The 21,699-nt window shown below is 38.9% G+C and overlaps 1 protein-coding gene across 1 annotated transcript in view; it reads left to right on the top strand.

Moving 5' to 3' along the window:
• HYDIN (HYDIN axonemal central pair apparatus protein) overlaps positions 1-21,699 on the top strand; it is a 431,237-nt gene that overhangs the window by 153,859 nt on the left and 255,679 nt on the right. Inside the window, 1 exon segment of the mRNA XM_029201876.1 lies at positions 15,553-15,652. Coding sequence (XP_029057709.1) covers positions 15,553-15,652 — 100 coding nt within the window.

Genomic DNA, 21,699 nt, shown 5'->3' with positions numbered 1-21,699 from the left:
ATATATATTATCAGTTTTAATCAGTCCCCCATTCTACAGATGAGGAAATTAAGACTTAGAGAAATTTGATAACTTACTCGAGCCCAAACGATTAGTGTCAGTAGTTAGAAATTTATCCCTCATTAGCCTCACTGTAGAGCAGGGTTTCTCAACCTCTGCGCTATTGACATTTGGGGCTGGATAATTCTTTGTCCTGTACATTGTAGCATATTTAATAGCAGCCCTGACTTTTACCCATCGGATGCTAGTTGTGACAACCCAAACTCTGTCCAGATGTCAGATGTCCTCTGGTGGGCAAAATCACTCGGGTTGAAAACTGCTTTGTCCTTAATTCACTCAATAAATAGTTATTGAGTGCATGTTCTGTACCAGGCACTGCGTATGTACCAGGCATCGATGAACAAAACAGACATAGTCCTTGACCTCAATGTCTGTCTAGTGAGACCTGAGCCAGAGTTAGAACAGGATCTGTCTGATTCCACAGACGAGACTTTTTTTTTTAGGTGTACAACATAGTGATTTGATATTTTTATAGATTATACTCCATTTAAAGTTATTACAAAATAATGACTATTATCCCCTGTGCTATACAATATATCCTTGTTGCTTATCTTTTTTATACATAGTAGTTTGTATCTCTTAATTTCATAACTCTATCTTGCCCCTCCCCCTTCTGTCTTCCCATTGGTATACACTAGTTTGTTTTCTATATCTATGAGTCTGTTTCTGTTTGCTGTATACATTTGTTTGTTTTGTCTTTTAGATAATAACATATAGTATTTGTCTTTCTCCATCTGACCTATTTCACTAAGCATAATGCTCTCTAGGTCCATACACTTGTTGCACATGGCAGAATTTCATTCTTTTTTATGGCAAAGTAATATTTCAGTGTGTGTGTGTGTGTGTGTGTATATCACATCTTCTTTATCTGTTCATCTATTCATGGACATTTGGGTTGCTTCCATATCTTGGCTATTGTAAATAATGCTGCTATGAACATTGAGGTGCAAGTATCTTTTCGAATTAGTGTTTTCCTTTTTTTCGGATTATGTACCCAGGAGTGGAATTGCTGGATCATACAGTAGTTCTATTTTTAGGGTTCTGAGGAACCTCCATACTGTTTTCCATAGTGGCAGCTTCAATTTATATTTCCACCAACAATGTACAAGGGTTTCCTTTTCTCCACATCCTCTCTAATATTTGTAATATGTAGGCTTTGTGATGATAGCCATTCTGACAGGTGTGAGGTGATATCTCATTGTTTTTTTATTTTTTGCTTTGCATTTCTCTAATAATTAGTGATGATGAGCATCTTTTCATGTGCCTGTTAGCCATCTGTATGTGTTCTTTGGAAAAATGTCTGTTCAGATCTTCTGCCCATTTTTTTTTTTTTTTTGCAATACGCGGCCTCTCATTGTTGTGGCCTCTCCCGTTGCAGAGCACAGTCTCCGGGCATGCAGACCCAGCCGCCACGGCTCATGGGCCTAGCCACTCCACGGCATGTGGGATCCTCCCGGACCGGGGCACAAACCCGTGTCCGCTGCATCAGCAGGCGGACTCTCAACCACTGCGCCACCAGGGAAGCCCCTTCTGCCCATTTTTAATCAGATTGTTTGTTTTTTTTGATATTGAGTTCTATGAGTTGTTTTTATATTTTGGATTTTAACTCCTTATCTGTCATGCCATTTGCAAATGTTTTCTTCATTCAGTAGGTTGTCTTTTCATTTTGTTAATGGTTTCCTTTGCTATGCAAAAGCTTTTAAGTTTCATTAGGTCCCATTTGTTTATTTTTTGCTTTTATTTCTTTTGCCTTAGGAGACAGATTAAAAAAAATATTGCTATGATTTATGTCAAAGAGTGTTCTCCCTATGTTCTCTTCTAGGAGTTTTATGGTGGTCTTATCTTTAGGTCTCTAATTCATTTTGAGTTTACATGGTGTAAGGAAGTCTTTTAGTTTCACTCTTTTATGTGTAGCTGTCCAGTTTTCCCAGCACCACTTATTGAAGAGACTGTCTTTCCCCCATTGTATATTTTTGCCTCCTTTGTCATAGATTAATTGACCGTACATGTGTGGGTTTATTTCTGGGCTGTGTATTCTGTTCAATTGATCTATGTGTCTGCTTTTGTACCAGTACCACACTCTTGTGATTACTGTAGCTTTGTAGTATAGTCTGAGGTCAGGGAGCCTGATACCTCCAGCTTTGTTCTTTTTTCTCAAGAGTGCTTTGGCTATTAGGGGGTCTTTTGTGGTCCCATACAAATTTTAGGTTTACTCGTTCTAGTTCTTTGAAAAATGTCATGGGTATTTCGATAGGGATTATATTAAACCTGTAGATTGTTTTGGGTAGTATGGACATTTTAACAGTATTAATTCTTCCAATCCATGAATGCGGGATATCTTTCCAGTTATTTGTTTCATCTTCTATTTCATTCATCAGTGTCTTATAGTTTTCAGAGTACAGGTCTTTCAACTCCTTGGTTAAGTTTATTCCTAGGTATTTTATTCTTTTTAATGCAATTGTAAATGGGATTGTTTTCTTGCTTTCTCTTTCTAATAGTTCATTATTAGTGTATAGAAAATCTACAGGTTTCTGCATATTAGTCTTATATTCTGCAGCATTACTAAGTTCATTTATTAGCTCTAGTAGTTTTTTGTTGGAGACTTTATGGTTCTCTCTATATAGTATCATGTCATCTGCAAATACTGACAGTTTCAATTTTCCCTTCCAATTTAGATGCTTTTGTTTCCTCTTCTTGTATGATTGCTGTGGCTAGGACTTCCAATACTATGTTAAATAGAATTTTCAAGAGTGGGCATCCTTGTCTTGTTCCTGATTTTAGAGAAATAGCTTTTAGCTTTTCACCATTGAGTATTATATTAGCTATATATTTATTGTAAATGGCCTTTATTATGTTGGCGTATGTTCCCTTTATACCAGCTTGGTTGAGAGTTTTATCATGAATGGGTATTGAATTTTGTTGAATGCTTTTTCTGCATCTGTTGAGAGATGATCATATGATTTTTACCATTTGTTTTGTTAATGTGGCATATCACAGCAATTGATTTGTGTATATTGAACCATCCCTGCATCCCTGGAATAAATCCCACTTGATCATGATGTATGATCCTTTTTACATATTGTTGAATTTGGCTTGCTAATATTTTGTTGAGGATTTTTGCATCTGTATCCATCAGAGATATTGGCCTGTAATCTTCTCTTTTTTTGGTAGTATCTTTGTTTGGTTTTGGTATCAGGGAAATGGACTCATAGAATGAGTTTGAGAGTGTTCCCTCCTGTTCAATTTTTTGCAATAGTTTGAGAAGGATAAGTATTAACTCTTCTTTATATGTTTGGTAGAATTCCCCTGTGAAGCTGGGCAATCCGGGACTTTTTTCTCTTAGACGTTTTTTGATTACTGATTCAATTTCAATACTAGTAATTGGTACATTCAGATTATCTATTTTTTCCTGATTCAGTCTTGGAAGACTGTGTGTTTCTGGGAATTTATCCATTTCTTCTAGGTTGTCCAATTTGTTGACATATGACCATTCATAATATTCTCTTATTATTGTTTGTATTTCTGTGATATCAGTTGTAATTTCTCCTCTTTCATTTCTTATTTTGTTTATTTGTGTTCTGTCTCTTTTTCTCTTAGTGAGCCTGGCTAAAGGCTTATCAGTTTTATTTATCTTGGTTTCAACTGATCTTTTCTATTGGGTTTTTTTCTTTTTTTGGTCTCTATTTTATTTTCTTCCTCTCTTATATTTATTATTTCCTTCCTTCTGCTGATTTTGGGCTTCGTTGTTTTTCTAATTCCTTTAGATAGCAGGTTATGTTGTTTACTTGAAATTTTTCTTGTTTCTTGAGGTAGGACTGTATCGCTGTAAATGTCCCTTTTAGAACTGCTTTTGCTGTGTCCCATAGATTTTGGAAAGTTGTGCTTTTATTGTCATTCATTTTGGTGTATTTTTGCTTTCCTTTTTGATTTCTTCATTGATCCATTGATTTTTAGTAGCATTTTGTTTAGTCTCCATGTGTTTGCGTTTTACCCGTTTTTCTTCCTGTGATTGATTTCTAATTTCATACTGTTGCAGTTGGACAAGATGCTTGATATAATTTCTATCTCTTAAATTTGCTGAGACTTGTTTTGTGGCCTAGCATGTGATTTATTCTGGACAATGTTCCATGTGCACTTGAAAAGAATGTGTATTCTGCTGTTTTTGAGTGGAATGTCCTGTAGGTATCTCTTAAGTCCAGCTGGTCTGATGTGTCAGTTAAGGTCACAGTTTCTTTATTGATTTTCTGTCTGGATGATTTGTTCATTGATATAAGTGAGGTGTTAAAGTCCCCTACTATTATCATATTATTGTAAATTCTTCCCTTTATGTCTGTTAATATTTGCTTTATATATTTATGTGCTTCTTTCACAGACCAAACTCCTGACCACTCTGCCCCACTGCCTCAAAATGAAAGTAACCAGCATCTTCTGTGTTTACTATCTGCTAGGCACTGTACATTACCTTAAACTTAGCAAGCATAGAGTGCTGTGAGGGTAAAGACAGCAATAGGAGTTGAGAAGACCCACAGCTCGTTAGAGCTGCCATTCAAACCTGTTGGAGAGAAGACATGGGCACAAGGACACATTAGAATAAAAAGTCACTTGTGAGAAGTGCCATTGACCTGTACGTACCAGTTTTCCTTATGTCTGTACTTCCAAATTATTACAGTATATAACATAGAAAAGGGAGTCCCTGGCTAAATAAGTTTGAGAAACACTGGGTTCAATATTGCTTGAAAGGTTTATTTGCTGTTAGACTTATAAAAGTCTTTCATATGATAATGAGCATTATAAATCTCTTAAGAGGGAGCCTTCCCCTTGGAGATATCCTTTGGAACTAATATTTAGTGGGACTTGCTGTGTGAATCACAGGTAAAGACAGACAATCAGGACACTAGTTCAGAGGCTGAGGTGATTATCATAGGCTAAGAAGTTAGAGTAGGCTTTTTGAGAGCAGAGCCTTGAACTGGGTCTTGCAGGATGGAACTTTTGGAAAACAAAATTGGGGGTGTGCATGGCATGGTTCATTCAAGGTTCCATTAGTGGATCAGTTTGCTTGAAGTAAAGGGTTCATGTAGGGAAACAAGGTTGGAGATGTGGGTTGAGGCTGAATCTTCTCTCCTGTCAGAAGACTATCCAGGGCTCAATTGAGCAAAGGGATCTTCAGATATAATGAGTTAGCCCAGAAAGAGGTTAAATCAAGGTGAGCATACAGTCTTGGAAGGACAGGACATGCACCTATAAAAGTAGGTCATGCCCAAAGATGCTGAAAAGATCAGGAAGGCATGACAAGTCCAAGCAAGTAAGTTGCTGAGTGAGGCAGAGGCAGGGAGGAGCAATCAATCATGGCAATCTTAGACATGGCTGGTAAGGTCCAGAGTGTAGGCAGTCCAAGATTCTTCCTAGCTGGTACGGAGAATCCAGACTGATGACTGCTGTCCTTTTCTCATAGCCTTCTGGGAGTGGGTGACTCTGGGATGGCAAACATTGGTGGTGAGAAGGAGGTGGGAGGCCTGCAGGTAAGGCTTGTATATTTCAAATTCAGAAGTAGGAAGACTGGGCGTACCTCAGATTTTCTTCTCCTCATGCACGAAACCCAAAGCTTCTTGCTGCAGATATATGTGTTAAAATGTGGCACTTAATATGATTCCTTTCGAATTCTAGATAGGAACTGAATTGGGCATTCTTATCACAAGGCATTTTTTCACTATTAGGAAGAAAAACATTTTGTAGAATAATGATACACAGAAATGATACCTTTTTAAATAAATGAGACTAATTTCATTTATATTATGTGAAAAAAATACCCAGGAAGGGGATAATATTTGTTTAGTACCTAAGTGATGTTTATGGCATCTGTAATAATTTTGTCTTTTCTGTACAGTATTCAGGTTTTCTTCTCATGATAGTATTCATTAGCTGATTCTTGATCATTTTTGCAAAGTGAAAAATTAAGGCATGAATTTTTCCTAGTGTTATCCGTAGTGTTTTTCTGGTCAGAATAACAGAACTCAGTGTCAGTTATACTGGTATATTTATTGATCTTAAATTTCCTTTTTTCCTACTTAAAGATCCTGATAGTTTTATAGAAATACAGTTCTTGTGAGTGTAATATAATCTTACCTTGTAAATTAGTTTTGAAGGTATTTGATGGGAAAATTCTGTAATTTCATTAGCTTCTTGACTCTAATGTGAACTATGGGTATTTTCCACTATTGAGATTTTGGTTTTATGATACAGGTAAATAAATCCTGTAGTATTTTTGGATGATAGAGTTGGGAAAGGGTTTATAGAAGAGATGAGATCTGAACTGAATGTTGGAGGAAGGGTAAGATTTACTTAAATAGAAAAGAAGAAGAAGGATGTTTCCAATTGGAGAAATTTTGAAGACAAAGAAAAGGGAAACTTTTAATAATAGGTTCATAGCATATTAAACAACAATGAAATGATGGATTTTTCTGGAGCAGGTGGTCATGGAGAATATAAGAAATGAGACTGAGAAGGAGAGTTGGCATATCTGGGCTGCCCTGGCAACCCGTTACACTATAGCCGACTGTCTCCCACATTATGTTTTCTGTAAATACTGGATCTGAGGGGTGGTAGTGTGTGTTCCTTGCCAAGGGGAATTTTGTGCTCAAATAAGTTTGGGAAATACTGGTTCAAGAGAAGGTGACTCTCAAAGGGAAAAGTGCAAACAGTATTTCCCCAGGACGAGAGACCCCTTTTCCCACACAGTATCCACCGGAGTCAGTGTTGTGTGGATCCTAGTTTGATAACTGGTGCTGAGGGTATCTGCGACTCACTGTAAGGTTTGGATCAGGAACAGGATGTGTTCGGGGTGTTTTAGAAAGATTATCATAGCATCAGCTTGTGGATCAAATTGGAAGAGGATGGTTAGAGGGTGGGATGGGTAGTGCAGGTCAGGCAGGGGAAATTCACTAGTGCAGGGAGGGTCAGGGAAACTGAACATCTCTGCAGGCAAGTGGAGGGTAACGTGTGAGGGTGACACTGACCTGGAACAGCCTGGTGATGGTCGGAAAGCAAAGGAAATGGCAGATGTGAGAGATGCTCAAAGGAAAGACACTAGAGTGCTTTTTGACTGACTGGCCGTTGATGGTGAGACGTGGTGAGGAATCATATGTCTTCTCAGACCTGAACTAGAGTGACTGGGAGAATTATGATGTCTTTGATAGGAATTAGCAAGTCAGGAGTCCTGGGTTTAACTCCTAGCTTTGCCAATGGCGAATGTGACCTTAAACAAGCAGTTTGGTCTCCTTTGGCATCAGTTGCCTTTTACACAAAATAAGGATATTTGGGCATGTTGATCCTTTTTAGCTAGTAGGTTATGATTCTCCAGTTTGAGAACAGACTCCGAGATTGTCAACATCAAGGAGTGCCTTATCTTTATCTGTATCCCAGGCCTAGCACAGTACCAATTAATGGGTGGCTGAAGGAAGGAAGGAACGAACGAACAAATGGAAATCAATTAATGATGATGATTTTGTTTCTGAACATGTTGAATTTGAGACGACACTAGATGTCCAAATAATTTTGGGATTGCAGTACTTGTGGGATGGGAATCAGGACTGGAGGTGAGTATCCTTTAGAGGTCTTCATGGAAGGCGTGAAAAGCGGATGGAAATTTTAAGAGCAGAGCAAAGAAGGAAACTTGCAGTGGGCCCAGGACAGCCCCCAGGTGCTCATTTTTAGAGGCCCTGCAAAGAGAGGAGAGGCTGTGAATTCACAGAGAAGGATGGCCAAGAGGAGAACCAGACAGCTGAGAACTTGCCAGCCTATCCTACATGTCTTTCTACCCTATTATACCTTGTTCATCACCATTTTCTACTGAAGGACCTTCTGAATCTTGCTCACATAGAAGATCAGTTACACCAAATAGCCACTATTTAATTTCTGACACTTGAGCTATGGATCATCGATTAGTTTTTTTATTAGGAGGTGATTCCTTTTGATTAGCTTCTTGATATGAGCTGAGTTCATAGCAGAAGAAGAGATGATTAAAACCAAGCAGTGCCACCTACTGATCTACCAGTCAATCTCTAATTGACGTCCTGTTCAAAAAATAAAAATAAAATTGAAGGTTGATGCAGGGGTTTAGAGACTACCTTGCTTTCTGATGGGCCCTTCAGCCTCTGTGTCCACCAGGAAGGATATTGTCTTCAACTGAGGTAAACTTAAAAAGTAAACAAAACCCAAAAAAACCCATGTTACCTTAGGGTCTGAAAGGAAGTAAGAAATGATATGCTTATATTCTCAGACCTATGTCTATATATCTGGTTCTTTAAATGCGTCAGCCAAAACAAAGTTTAGTTTAGCCCTTATTGTGTTCTCTGTGTATTGAGTGTTTTATGGGAACACTGTTCCTATTTTAGAGGCTCTTTCAATTTAAAGCAAGTAGATTCAAGATTAAGAGATCACTGTCCTTAAATTGTCAAAAAGTGGTGATGGGTTTGAATTTAAATCACATTTTATTTATGTGATCATGTGAGAAGTAGTTTGACTCAATGCTGTAAGAATGTCTGATCCAAAACTCTAGAACTTCAAGTTCTTACTCTGTTCTACCACCACCTGGCCACTGGTTAATTCCACTGTCTTCTCATCATGCTCATTGCCTACCATTGCCATGGGGTCTGTTGGAAGAACCTTGCGGAGTTATGCTGGGGCATCTTTGGTACTGATGTGGTCACAGAGTGCAGAAGTGGGAGTTTGTCTTTTGAGAGACCCCAGACATGTTCATTGAAGATGAAGTGGGTGGGCAAAGACCCAGGGAGAAGGCATTCCTGGGCAGATACAAGAAAATGGGCTGGAAGGAATTTTTTTTACTTGGTAGTTTATTGATATTCTAATAGTAACCATAATTGTTGTTCTAGTCATTAAAGCATGTGCTGTATTACTACCATTTTTATCAAATTCCTCATGTCCATTCTTTTGATAATGTCTTGAAATATTAATGTAATTAACCTAAAATTTCCCATTTATTCCTGACCTAGGGAAGGTAGTACGTTCTACAGAATACTGATCATTTCTCAAGCCACTTGCATCCATATAGTTTTCTTCCCCCTTTGGAAAAGAATTGTGAAGTTTAGTCTATTAGGCATGTTTTGTGCCTTCCAGAAAAACAAGTGGAATTGACTACCTTCAGAAATACAGTATTCTATTTTACTAGATGGACTTTGGCTGTACAGAATTTTGACAGTCTCATTCTGTTATTTCCTCTGCTTAGGTCTCTTGGGTACCCTGAGTGAAAGAGGGTCAGAGATAAAAAAACACAATTGCGAAAATTGAGAGGCAGAAGACTATTACAGGGCAAAAAGAGAGAATTAAGCTTTCGGTTTCCATGGGCATCTAGGAGTCCTCTGAGAAATCACAGCACAGTTGTGCTAGCCTTGTTTCTGAACTCTGGTACTGCTGGCTCAGGTCACACTTTTAAGATGCAGCAATTTTCTGAATGTTGAACACTTGATATTTTCTCAGAAATAAGGGTCTGAGAATTTAAAGATCTTTGGCCAAACTGGCCCTAAATGATTGGCTGACTGACATCAGTGAGCAGGGAAGACATTTCTGCTCCTTCATCCAGAATCCCTAGGGAAGCTTCAGCTTAATGTAACTAAGCCTTAAAATGGGAGAGAAACTTGATAATTTCTTTATTACCATGTAAGTAACAGTAAACTATGCTTTGTCATCACCTAAGCCTGCGGAAAACATGTGGTTCAGCAATTCAGACTTTGAAAGCACAGCTCAAATTAATTTATTTTTCCCAAATCGGCATAGCATGTGAGCTCAGCAGAACCAGGTTGGGTGGGAGCCCAGATGGCTACCAAAGAGGAAAGATCTAGCTTTTTACTACAACCCCCTTCCACTTCTTGTACCATTAGTCGTGAGTCACATTGCAAACATGTGGGTGCTGACTCCTTGGAAAAGGACACTGGAAAGGAGAAAGGAGGACAGGGATCTGCTGAGAGCAAACTGTCCTTGACAAGTCACGGCTCTTCTGTCAGTGTGGTTTTCCCATTCTTCACCCTCCCTTTATTATTGTTTGTCCTCTCAGCTCTTTGTGCTCAGATTAGAGAACCATTGGAGGTGGAGGGAGGCCTAGGGAAGTCTTAGAAACAGCAAGGTTCCTTATGGCTTATTAAATAAATCAAGACCCTTCGTTGTTGGCAGAGACGTATGTCTGCTGTCTCCAGAGAAAGGCATGAGCATCATGCACAACTACCTCAGCTCTGCAAAACCCCACTGGAATTTTCACCATACATGGGTTGGAGTATCTCACCCAAGATAGAACACACCTTTTGTGAAACTTTCTCTGACAGATGGCCAAATCTTAAACCCCTCTCTTAGAAACTTTTCTGGTCATTATTTTAAGGATCAAAACTTTACTAAATTCACAGTTTCTAGTCCTAGGAGATATACTGGACGAGAAAAATCTCCTTGCATGTCATGTGCCAGTTCAATCTTTTCTCTCCATGATAATTAGGATAGTTTACCTTCAGTTTTTTAGCTTCTGTTTTTTCCCTGTATCTCTGAGACACTTCTCTTTGCCCCAAGTGACAATAGAGAGCCTCCCATTGATCTGAAAGGTGCTACAAGAGCAATTGTGGGTAGTGACACAGATTATAGCTTCTAATCAGTGCTTTTATTTTTTTCTCTTATTGATTGATAGAAATTTGACTTTAAGAGGATGTTTTTATTTCCCAAGAGAAATTCTTTAAATTTTTCTTAAATATGATAAGATAGCTGAAAATATTTGATTATATAGTCAAGAATATTTCCATTTTGGTGGAACATGATGGAACTCATTACACATTATAGCTGCTCTTGAAGTCATTATTCACTGAGCTTGTTCTGAGCTGGCTGTACCCTACCCCACCAGGATAGCTTGATAAAGATCCTCCAATGTTGACTGTATCATCCACAAGAACTTCCTGTGAGTCACCTTCCAAGTTACCTGAATGTTTGAGTATGAAGAGTGTCCTACTATGTTCACTAGACAGGAACACCAGGTCATGCTGGCTTCAATGAAGCCTGATTGTCGGTTATAGTGTTTTTAAATTTCTCCTGGCATTTTTTAAAAACAATATGAGAAAGGTGAGACCTGACATTTTGTTATAATTGCAGTAGGGTTCAGGAAGTTAAAGAAAAAAGTATTATAGAATCCCAGCTCTGCCACTTACTATTGATGTGGCCTTGGGTGAGATACTTAACTTCCCCTTGCCTTGGTTTTCTCATCTTTAAAATGGGGATAGTACTACTTCACAAGGTTGTAAAGATTGAACTAGATAATGTATATCAGCATTTTAACACAGTGCTGGGAACGTGAGCTCTCAGTTAATGGCTGCAAATATTATAGTTTGGAGTTATATACAGTTCAGTCTTGTATTGTGTCTAATCTCTTGTCAGATTAGAAAGTATGATCGGAAAGTATAACATTTGAGTGGGCAAACGTTTAGATTACTCTTCTAAGTGTAAGTTGGGAATTAAAATGCAGCTATTTTATATGATAAATTTAGGCCTTGAGTCATGTTGTAAACTACTTTCCAGATAAACCAAGTAAATTAAATGTGTACATAACCCTCTGTTCTTGCACTTTGGGTTTTGATTTTGCAAAATTTTCAGAAATAATTCTTCATTGGAAGGAAGGAAGGAGATGGGTAATAGGTGGGGGGGGGAAGAAAGGTGATTTTTAAAATATTTTATTTTTATTTAAAGATTTTCAATAGAGAATTTTTAAAGAGCCTCTTTAATCATTGCCCATATAATTTTAAAGGAGATCATTTTAATAGACACCTTTCTCATGATCGTATTAATGACCTGTCATGAACCAGTGGTGACATGTTCATAGACAGCTTTCAGAAAGTCTCAGAACTGTCCCTGTCGAGTCACTTGGTTGTTCGTGTTCCAGAAATTCCATTTCCAGAAATATTTAATATTGGGGCAAAAACTGCAAACATGGGAATTAACTTTAGACCTGAAAATTCAAAGTTGATTCCTTCTAGCAGGTCACTTGATTAATAAGTGAAAGGCAGTCATGGGTCTGAGGGAAAAACGAAACATTAAGACCAAGAAGGAAGGTAATTACAGTAAAAGTGAAGGCCATTGGGACAATTATTTTCGACAAACAAGATAACGGTCATTTACAGATTATATTCTCCATACTCATCTCTCATTTGGAGCAGGAAAATGGACAGTGATGGGAAAGGAGTCATATATGGAAGGAAAGCAGAACAGCAGGGGGTTCTGTACGATGAGGCTGGTTTCACAGGACTGGGAGGAAAGGATATTGATGTCAGAGCCAGTAGGGAACATTCTGAATGTTTTGGCTTTCAGAAAGAAACTTTAGAACTGAGCAATAAAGAAAGAAAAATTATTTTCAGAGACATAAATGACATGGAAGTTAACTTCAGAAGTGTGGGAAAAGTAATATGAAATGTATCAAAGATATATAAGTAGCAGTGGGGTCACGTTAGGCTGGTTGCCTGTTACTGGAGTTTGCTCTCTCTGATTTGGTAGAAAATGCTATAGTGAGTTTTTGCTGTAAAGAAATTGAAGTTCTTTAACTTTTATTTTAATCCCAACTGAAAAATAAAAGTGTCCTTCTGCATGTTCCTACCTCCTTCAAATGACCTAATATTGAAAACATCCCTCTGTGGGAGGAAACTGAATGACCACACTTCTGTTTTTGTAGATACACTCAGCCCTCTTAATGCACATTACCTGATACAAGCCCAGGAGAGGTTTTAGCATAGGATTTGTCCTTGAATTGTCTCCGGGGGCTCAGTAAAAGCCGTAAATTACTACGTCTTAAGCACAACAAAACAGCTGCAGCCCAGGATAAGAAAGCACGGCACCCACAGTCCCATTCTCCCAGTCTGAAGAACCCCGTGGAGGAAGGGCTTCTCAGCTTCCGGGGGCTCCATATCAGACAGTCCGCTCCTGGATCCACTGCTCCCTCCTCTTGGAGGTTCTGGTTGCTTCTCTGTAGCATGTTTGTCCCACGGTTTTCCAACCCACCAGTCTGATAATCAGACTTCTTTGATGATGGGATGTGCAAGAGTGCTTCTGGGATAGAACTTAAGTTTGTTGCCTTCTTGTATGCGCATGGACCCTGGATTTTCTTGTGTTTGAAAGTGGTCTGGCCCAGCTCAAACCATAAGGCCCTTGAATTTTCACACATGTACCGAGCTTATCTGATTCCTAGCATATCCTTTTTGGGGCATTTCTTACCACTCTGGTGAGATTTTTCTAGCAGAGGATTTCTAGGGATCCAAGATGGCCCCAGTGGTCAGTTTGGATAGGAACGGGTTAGCTGTGTCCATTCTACACTTCTAAACAAAGCAGAGCCTAAACCCAGCAGGGGAATACATTTGTCTCATGGGTTAGGAGTAAGGCCAGGTCTTTAGACATTCTGAGATGGACTACCCACTGATACACCAGTGAATGGATGAGCCACTTTTTCTGCCTGGCCTCTCTGCTCATTCTGGCCACGAGTGTTCATAGCACTCCGTATCACTAAAAACCCCCACAAATCAAAATGGGCCAGGTAGTCGCTGTTTATCAGAATAAAACAGATACCCGTTCCAAGGTTTGGAAAAGCGCCACGGTGAAATGCGCAGATAAGCAAAGGTGCTTAGGACTTCCCTATGCCCTGAATGATCTCAAAAGTCCGTGTCAGCTCTAAAATTGTATGACTTTTGTGGTTCCAGTTGAGGAGAAAATGGCAGAAGTAGACTGCAAAGATGAATAGGCATTTACCAATAACTACACAGTGTGCAAACTGAGTGATGTGAATGACTCAATAAATACGTTGAACACTTACTATGAGCCACTTCCGGTTTAGGTGCTGGAGATAGAGCAGCACCCACCCTCATGGAGCCTTCATGCTAGTGGGCTGATGTGGAAGTGAGAGCTCCTGGGACCCACATGACACCCACAGCCCTCACTGCTACTTCTTTTTTTTTTTTTTTTAATATTTATTTATTTATTTGGCCGTGCCAGGTCTTAGTTGCGGCACACAGAATCTTTGTTGCCACGTGCGGGATCTTCATTGCAGCATGTGGGATCTAGTTTCCTGACCAGGGATCGAACCCAGGCCCCCTGCATTGGGAGTGCAGAGTCTTAACCACTGGGCCACCAGGGAAGTCGCCCTCACTGCTGCTTCTTGGAGACTCTGTGCCCTTCATGCTTCTGAAGCAGGGCGACGTTGCCTGAGAAGCACACTCACCAGGCTGTTACCTTCGTAAGCAAACCCAAATTGGCTCTAGTTTTCTGTTTTCCCCATCTTGTTTGACGTCTGCATTTTAAACCACTTTGCTCTCTGCTTGATTCTTTACTCCAGCACTATGTTCAGTTCCAGCCAAACTGGAAATAGAACATGCATGTGGGACTGTCTGAAACTGGATCCTAATTATTTATCAAGTTGCCTTTCCTTAGTTTTCTATTCAGTTGGTAGGACCATTTATACATTTTTAGGTGTGCTTATCACTGATGTTCTTGGCCTTATTTACAGAAACCATAGGAAAAAAACACATTTTCCCCCTAATTTTTCTGATACTTTCATCTTAGTCTTTCTAAGTGGCATAAGAATGACATCAGTCATAGCAAACAGTTATTTGCTGAGCTCTTACTGTGTACTGAATGTGGGTCAGAAAGCATTTGACCTGCATGACCCCTCGTCAGACCTTAGGAAACCCTCTGAGGCAGGTGCTATAGCATCTCCTTTTACAGCCCTGAAAAGTTACATGGTTAGTACAAAAATATTTTTCAAAAGATATCTCAAGGGGATTCTGATATGTGGTATGTTGCATTACGAGTTCAAAACTTGGTTTTCTTATTGTGACTTTTGAGTAGTTTGAGTTAAAACGAGAAATAATATCACACTGGATCAGAACCAGAGTTTGATCTGGCCATTGTTCTGCCTTGAGCCATTGCCGTTTTCACAGAATAAGAGTATTTCCTTATGCTGTCACTCAAAAGTTAGGAATGGTTTTTCCATCAGGTGAGTTAGATACTTCTTTCCCTGTGGCCTTTCTGGACCTTATATAGATAAGGTGCAGCACTCATCACGTATATTTCAAGATATTTGTGTACATTTTTATCATCTCTCTGAGGTGTGAGCTCCATGCAATCTTATACCATACCTTTCTTCATCTCTGAAGCCCAATGCTGGACACACAGTGGCATATAATGAATGTTAATTGAATCCACAAATTTTAAAAATGCCCTAAACACCCTAGTTTCCTTTAGTAACTAATTATATATTCATGAACTCACTGAAATGATCTTTGAAGCTTGTTTGCAGCTTGTACCACCTCTTAACAAGTAGTAGAAATTTCCTATCTGTTGGGTAAAATTGTGCTTTCTTTTATTTGTTGTCAAAATATTTCCTTCAAATTTCCTGGAGTTACAACAACAGCATTTAAAAGCAGTGCGTTCCCTCCATCATATTGTTTTTTAATGATTCTTTCACGTTTTTAGGAAGGTGATGTCTGGCCCAATTCATCAGCTGAAATCACTGTGTACTTTAACCCTCGGGAAGCCAAACTCTACCAGCAGACTGTTTACTGTGACATTTCAGGTAAAGACTTCTTCCGTGTGGTAAACTCAGGTTACCAAGTACCTAGAGCATGAAGTGATAAAGTGTGTGTGTGTGTGTGAGTGTGTGTGTGAGAGAGAGAGAGAGAGAGGGAGGGAGGGAGGGAGGGAGGGAGGAGAGAGAATATTCAGGCTATGTGCAGTGCATGATATCAATAGGGGAATGATGGAGTCAAGCTAGGCATGTCACACTTCTTTCTAGTACAGATCAAACTTTGAAGTACATTACAACTGTGGTGTGGTGGGTGGGGATGGGAAACCATGGGTCTGGGTTACCCTTTGATTTTTAGAGCAGTAAGAATATTACTTGACACCAATTCTCACAGTGTTATATCACAATGTTATATTTTGTTCTTTTTATAGTATTTGGCTACTTAATATTTTCCTTTTTAAGTTTTTATCATAATAATGCATGCCAAGTGAGATGGGAAGGCAGCCTGGCAGTGGCCAGAGCCACAAGGAGGGTGTACTAGTTGGGTGACAACCTGATGGCTTCAGGAGGTTGGATACATATAGAGGAGTTAAGCAAAAAGTAAATATATTGAGGATAACAAGAGCCAGTATTTTTCACTCTCGAAGGGAGGAGATACAAATATGGGAAGGAGGAAGCCTAAGATGAGCCCTTTGATATTGGAATGGAATTGGAGTTATCACTGTGAACTCAGGGTTGCTGATGTGCGTGGATATAGAAATAAATATAAATGTAAATATATGTATATGTGTATGTACATACATATGCTTAATTCCTAGCTATGTTCATTGAGATGTCATGGAAACTTTGAGACCCTAATAGCAATGAGCACAGCTAGCACCCAAAGGTTGGTTTCTAAATCCCACCCTCCACTCAAAAGGAACCTTGAAGAATTGATTGATTCTAGAACTGAGGCAGAGAAAGAGCAAGATGAGCCTGGAACATCCTTTTGTGCTGGAAAATAAGGAAATGCGTAAAGAAAGACAGATATGTCAAAATGACACAGAAGCCAGCAAAGAGACTCTCCCTGACCAAATTTGGAACAAGTCGAGAATCAAAATAAATAATGACACTAATAGATTATAATCAATTGAATAAACAGGAATCTATGAATCTACTCAATAAAATTTGCCATTTGGCAATCATAGTAATAACCAATTCTGGTGAAAATCACCAATGGCTTAAAAACTAACAGGTGAAAGGGAGGTGTGGAACAGGCTTTAACATAGTCTCAAAATATTCTCCCTCAAAATACTTACTAATCATAAAGAGGAGAAATTTAACTTTACACTAAACAGACCTGGTAGATGTCATTTTAATTCATACCAGCAAATAGAGCAAATCAATATTGTGTATCACCCGCTAGGATGCAAAGAAAACACAGCATGTCTTCAATGATATTAGGACCAAAATACCTAACTTGAGTCTAATAACAAGGAAGCATCAGACTAACCCAAATTGAAGGACAAAACGAGATGACCGGCTTGTAATCTTCAAAAAATATCAAAAAATTTAAGAAGAAAAGACTGAACAACTGCTCCAGATTGAAGAAGACCTGGGAGACATGATATCTGGGTGCAACATGTGAGCATGGATTGGATCCTTTGCTACAAAGGGGATTATTGGGCAAAGCATGTATAGAAGTTCTTTGCACTACTCTGGAGACTTTTCTGTATTTTAAAAATGTTTCAGAATTTTTTAAAAAGCTGATGCCAGTAAATAAGTAAAACATGCATATAGTAATATGAAGCTAAATAACAGTCTATTTCTCCAGTACTGCTTCCAAGAAGTGCTTTTACGTGTTTCTTGTGGTGGTAATTTCCCTTGCTGATTCTATGCTTGTATGGCTATTTGTTGATTTATCAATTTTATATACTACTTTTGAGCCCTCATTATGAAAGATGAAGATTTAGTTCACCTCTGTCTCCTCTACCGCTTCCTGGGCTTATTGGTTTATAATTTACATGCGATGAAATTCACCCTTTTTTGGTGTACAGTTCTGTGAACTTTGGCAAACCTAAACAGTGATGTAACCACCACCAAAAGCAAGTGTAGAATATCTCCATCACCCCATAAAATTTCCTCATGCCCCTTTACAGGCAATTCTATCCCCCACCTTAGCCCCTGGCAACCCAATTATTTTTATTATATTTATTTTATTTTATGAGTTTTATTTATAGCCTTAAATAACTTTTATTTATATACTTAAAACTATATTTTTGGATCCATCAGCTCTACAGTATCTCTGGATGTATAAAGATATTGGAACCCCTAACCTGCCCACTGCAGTTAACCCTATTTCTCCCTCTTCTGTGAGTTATTCTGCTTTGTGTTGTCATGGTTGATAACCACATTCAAGTCTTCTCTTTTGTCTATATACACTGAAGGGTCAAGCTGTATTCTGAGATTACATTTTATATTCTGTTGGTTGAGTGTTCTGACCCTTAGACACTCAAAGAATGTCCTTAAGGTCTGTATCTTGTAGATTTTCTTTACTGTCCACCACTTAACTATACCTTGTTTTAGCTTACTTCATAATTGACTTGACTCTTTTGTACAGCTTTTGGTATTTTCCCCCCCTGTGGTTTCTAATTCCTCATTTCTTTATTCCTATCTAATTTCAGAATTCATGTTCTTCTTCTCCTTGAAGACATTTCCTCAGAGCCCACCAGCTTTTTATTCTAATTTAGATCAGTTACCTCCTGCACAGTTTTTATCCAGGAATTTTTCTTTAATTTCCATGTGTGTTCCATTATATCTTTTGACTTTCACTTTGCTCAAGTAACTTCCTCAGAAAAAGTGTATCTAGGTGGGAAACTTTGACCCTTGCCTGCAGGAAAACGTCTTATTCTGCCTCCATACCAACTTGAGAGTTTAGCTGACTGTAGAATTCTAGGTTCAAAATAATTTCTCCTCAGAACTTCGAAGCCATAGTGCCAACTTTATTGTAAAAATCCAGAAGTTTGAAGGCCACCCAATTCTCCTTCCTTTATAGGTGGCCTTGTATTTCTCTCTCATATTTTCTAGGGTTTTTGTTTTCGTTTTTTTCCTTTCTTTGTACTTGGGGTCTGAAATGTCATGAAGCTGTGTCCAAGAGTGAGTTTTCCTAGTTCGTTTTCTTCAGCTTTCTATGGGCCATTTGAGTCTGGTTACTCATGTGTCCCTTCCAGCTCTGGGAAATTTTTTTTTTACATACTTTCCTCCTTTTTCTTTCTTTTTTTTTTCTTTTCATTTTATTCTTCCAGAAATCTTAACATTCCAAAGTTAGACCTACAGGATTGATTATCTGTTGTCAAACAACAAGATTTTAATCCTCAAACATGAATAATAAATAATATTAAATGCCATTTAAAGCAATTAAATAAGGATGCCCAGAGAAATACTGACATTTATTAGTCAGAAAAATCCAGGGTAGCAGGTATGCATTCATAGGGTTACTTCCAATGTCTTCTGGTCTGTGGTTATCTGTTTGTATATAAGAATAAGAAAATGAGTTTAATTTTCAGGGTAGCCAGTGCTACTTACTTCTGCTGTTTAATGTGTAGGTCTCCCAGGAATATAACCGTGGTGATTTTAAACTTGGGGGGAGAGTAGTAAGAGTACACAATCATTAGTATCCCCAAGTGCAAAAATTCCACTGTTCTGCAATATCTTGTTTTCAGTCCATATCTATGGACTGTTTTCAGTCCATATCTGTGCAGTTACTTTTCTCTTTGTGTTAAGGAGTCAGGCAGTCTACAGGGGGCTGCTTAACCCAAGACTCTGCCACCCTCCACCCACCCCAGGTATGTATCCCTTCCTGATGATATTTCCTGCACCTTCCCTGGATGTAACCATCACCTTGACTTTTATGATAGTCATTTTCTTGTTTTCATATATAATTTTACCACCTATGTATTCATCCCTAAGCAAAATAGTGTAGTTTTACCTGTTTTAAAAATTTATATGTTGAAATCATACTCTATGTCTTAAGCTGTTAGCACTAGGAAGATAAAGCCTTCAATAAATACTGATTAAATGAATGAGCAAATAAATGAAAAAAATGAAGGAATGAGTGAATGAATCCTAGTTTGATCTGCTATCTCCCTTGCCCATGTATGCTAGATTCTCAAGATGGTCCTAGAATGAATGAAGAATGGACTAGGAGTTTCTGGATTGACAGGTCTGTTTTCACACTTCAGACCAGCATCATCTAGCCCGGACTTCTTTTTTTTTTTTTAAATAAATTTATTTATTTTATTTATATTTATTTTTGGCTGTGTTGGGTCTTCGTTGCTGTGTGTGGGCTTTCTCTAGTTGAGGTGAGCGGGGGCTACTCTTCGTTGCTGTGTGCAGGCTTCTCATTGCGGTGGCTTCTCTTGTTGCAGAGCATGGGCTTTAGGTGCACGGGCTTCAGTAGTTGTGGTACATGGGCTCAGTAGTTGTGGCTTGCAGGCTCTAGAGCGCAGGCTCAGTAGTTGTGGTGCATGGGCTTAGTTGCTCCATGGCATGTGGGATTTTCCTGGACCAGGGCTCAAACCTGTGTCCCCTACACTGGCAGGCAGATTCTTAACCACTGCGCCACCAGGGAAGCCCCTTCCCTGGACTTCTTAATGGATCTGGAGGAAACGTTGGTATATCAGTGTTCAGACATAGGCTGGAAATGGTCCAGTGGCCCCCACATCACAGGTGCTGGGACCTCCCTCCCAACAATGGCTTCCCTGGGATGTTGTGCTTGGCCATATACCAGGGGGCTGGCTGCTCTCCAGGAGGTTCCCAAACATTACATAACTAATTGCATTTATCTATTGTTTCCTTTGCAATTCTGAATTCTGCCACAGAATTCACATCCTGGGTAAACTGAACGGTGTAATTTTCCATCTCCATGACATTCTTCTTTATTTTGTTAGTGGTTTATTAAAAGATAGGATTGCCAGGGAAGGGTTTTGTTCACATAGTAATTCCATATTGTCTTCCCCGTAAATTCTGTGCAATTCTGTGTCTTTTCAAGGGCTGGTGCTGATTCCTTACTATTATCTTCAAAGGTTGGTAAAACCTCCTGGTTTTAGGCCACTAAGAAATACTTCTTAGGCAAATAGAAAAGCTCCTTCCCTCGTTTTGTTTTGCTTTGCTTTTGTTTTCCTATATGCTTTGAGCATATAAAAGCAGGTACATATAGATATGCTTTTCCTCATACCATTTTACATAAATGACAGCATACTTTACACAGTAGTTCTAACACTGCTTTTAAAATATTTCTTAGAGATTATTCCATAACGCTAAATAAAAAGGGGCCATCCTTTTTCATGGTTGTATAGGAATTCTTTGTATTTACATACCACAATTTGACTTCTCACCTTTTGTCACTGAGAAATAGAACACAGATTCAGAAATGTACATAACGTGTGCTGTGGTAGGCAGAGTAATGGCCTCCCCAAGATGTCCATGTCCCCAGCATCTGTGTGTATGTTACTGTGGATATGTTACATTGCATGGCAAAGGGGAATTAGGGCAGAAAATGGAATTTAGGTTACTAATGAGCTTACGTTAAGATAAGGACAATGTCCTGGGTGGCTCAATAATAATCACAAGGGTCTTTAAATGTTCAAGAGGGAGGCAGAAGGATCAGTCTCAGTGTCGGAATGATGCCCTATGAGAAAGTCTCTACCAGCCATTTCTGGCTTTGAAGCTAGAGGGCCAAAGAATTCAAGCAGCCTCTAGGAAAGGAAAAGGCAAGAAAATGGATTTTCTCCTAGACCATCCAGAAAGGAACGCAGCCCTGCCAACACCTTGATTTTAGCCCAGTGAGACCCATTTTGGATTTGGACCTCTAGAACTTTTAAGATAGTAAGTTTGTATGTTAAGCCACTACGTTTGTGGTAATTTGTTCTAGCAGCAATAGGGAACTAATACACACACATGTACAGTATAACAAATAATTATAGGCAGACATTATGTAATTGCCACCAAGATCAATAATAGAATATTTCCAGCCTCAATAAGCCCCCCTGTGTATTCCTTCCCAATCACACTGCCTTCACCCCAACCTCTCCCTGCGATAATCACCATTCTATCCTTCA

This window comes from Monodon monoceros, unplaced genomic scaffold, assembly GCF_005190385.1.
Source record: "Monodon monoceros isolate NGI ecotype Baffin Bay Population unplaced genomic scaffold, NGI_Narwhal_1 Super_Scaffold_10, whole genome shotgun sequence".
Taxonomy (NCBI): domain Eukaryota; kingdom Metazoa; phylum Chordata; class Mammalia; order Artiodactyla; family Monodontidae; genus Monodon; species Monodon monoceros.
Note: the sequence above shows the minus strand (reverse complement) of the source record. Positions and strands in the feature narration are given on the sequence as shown.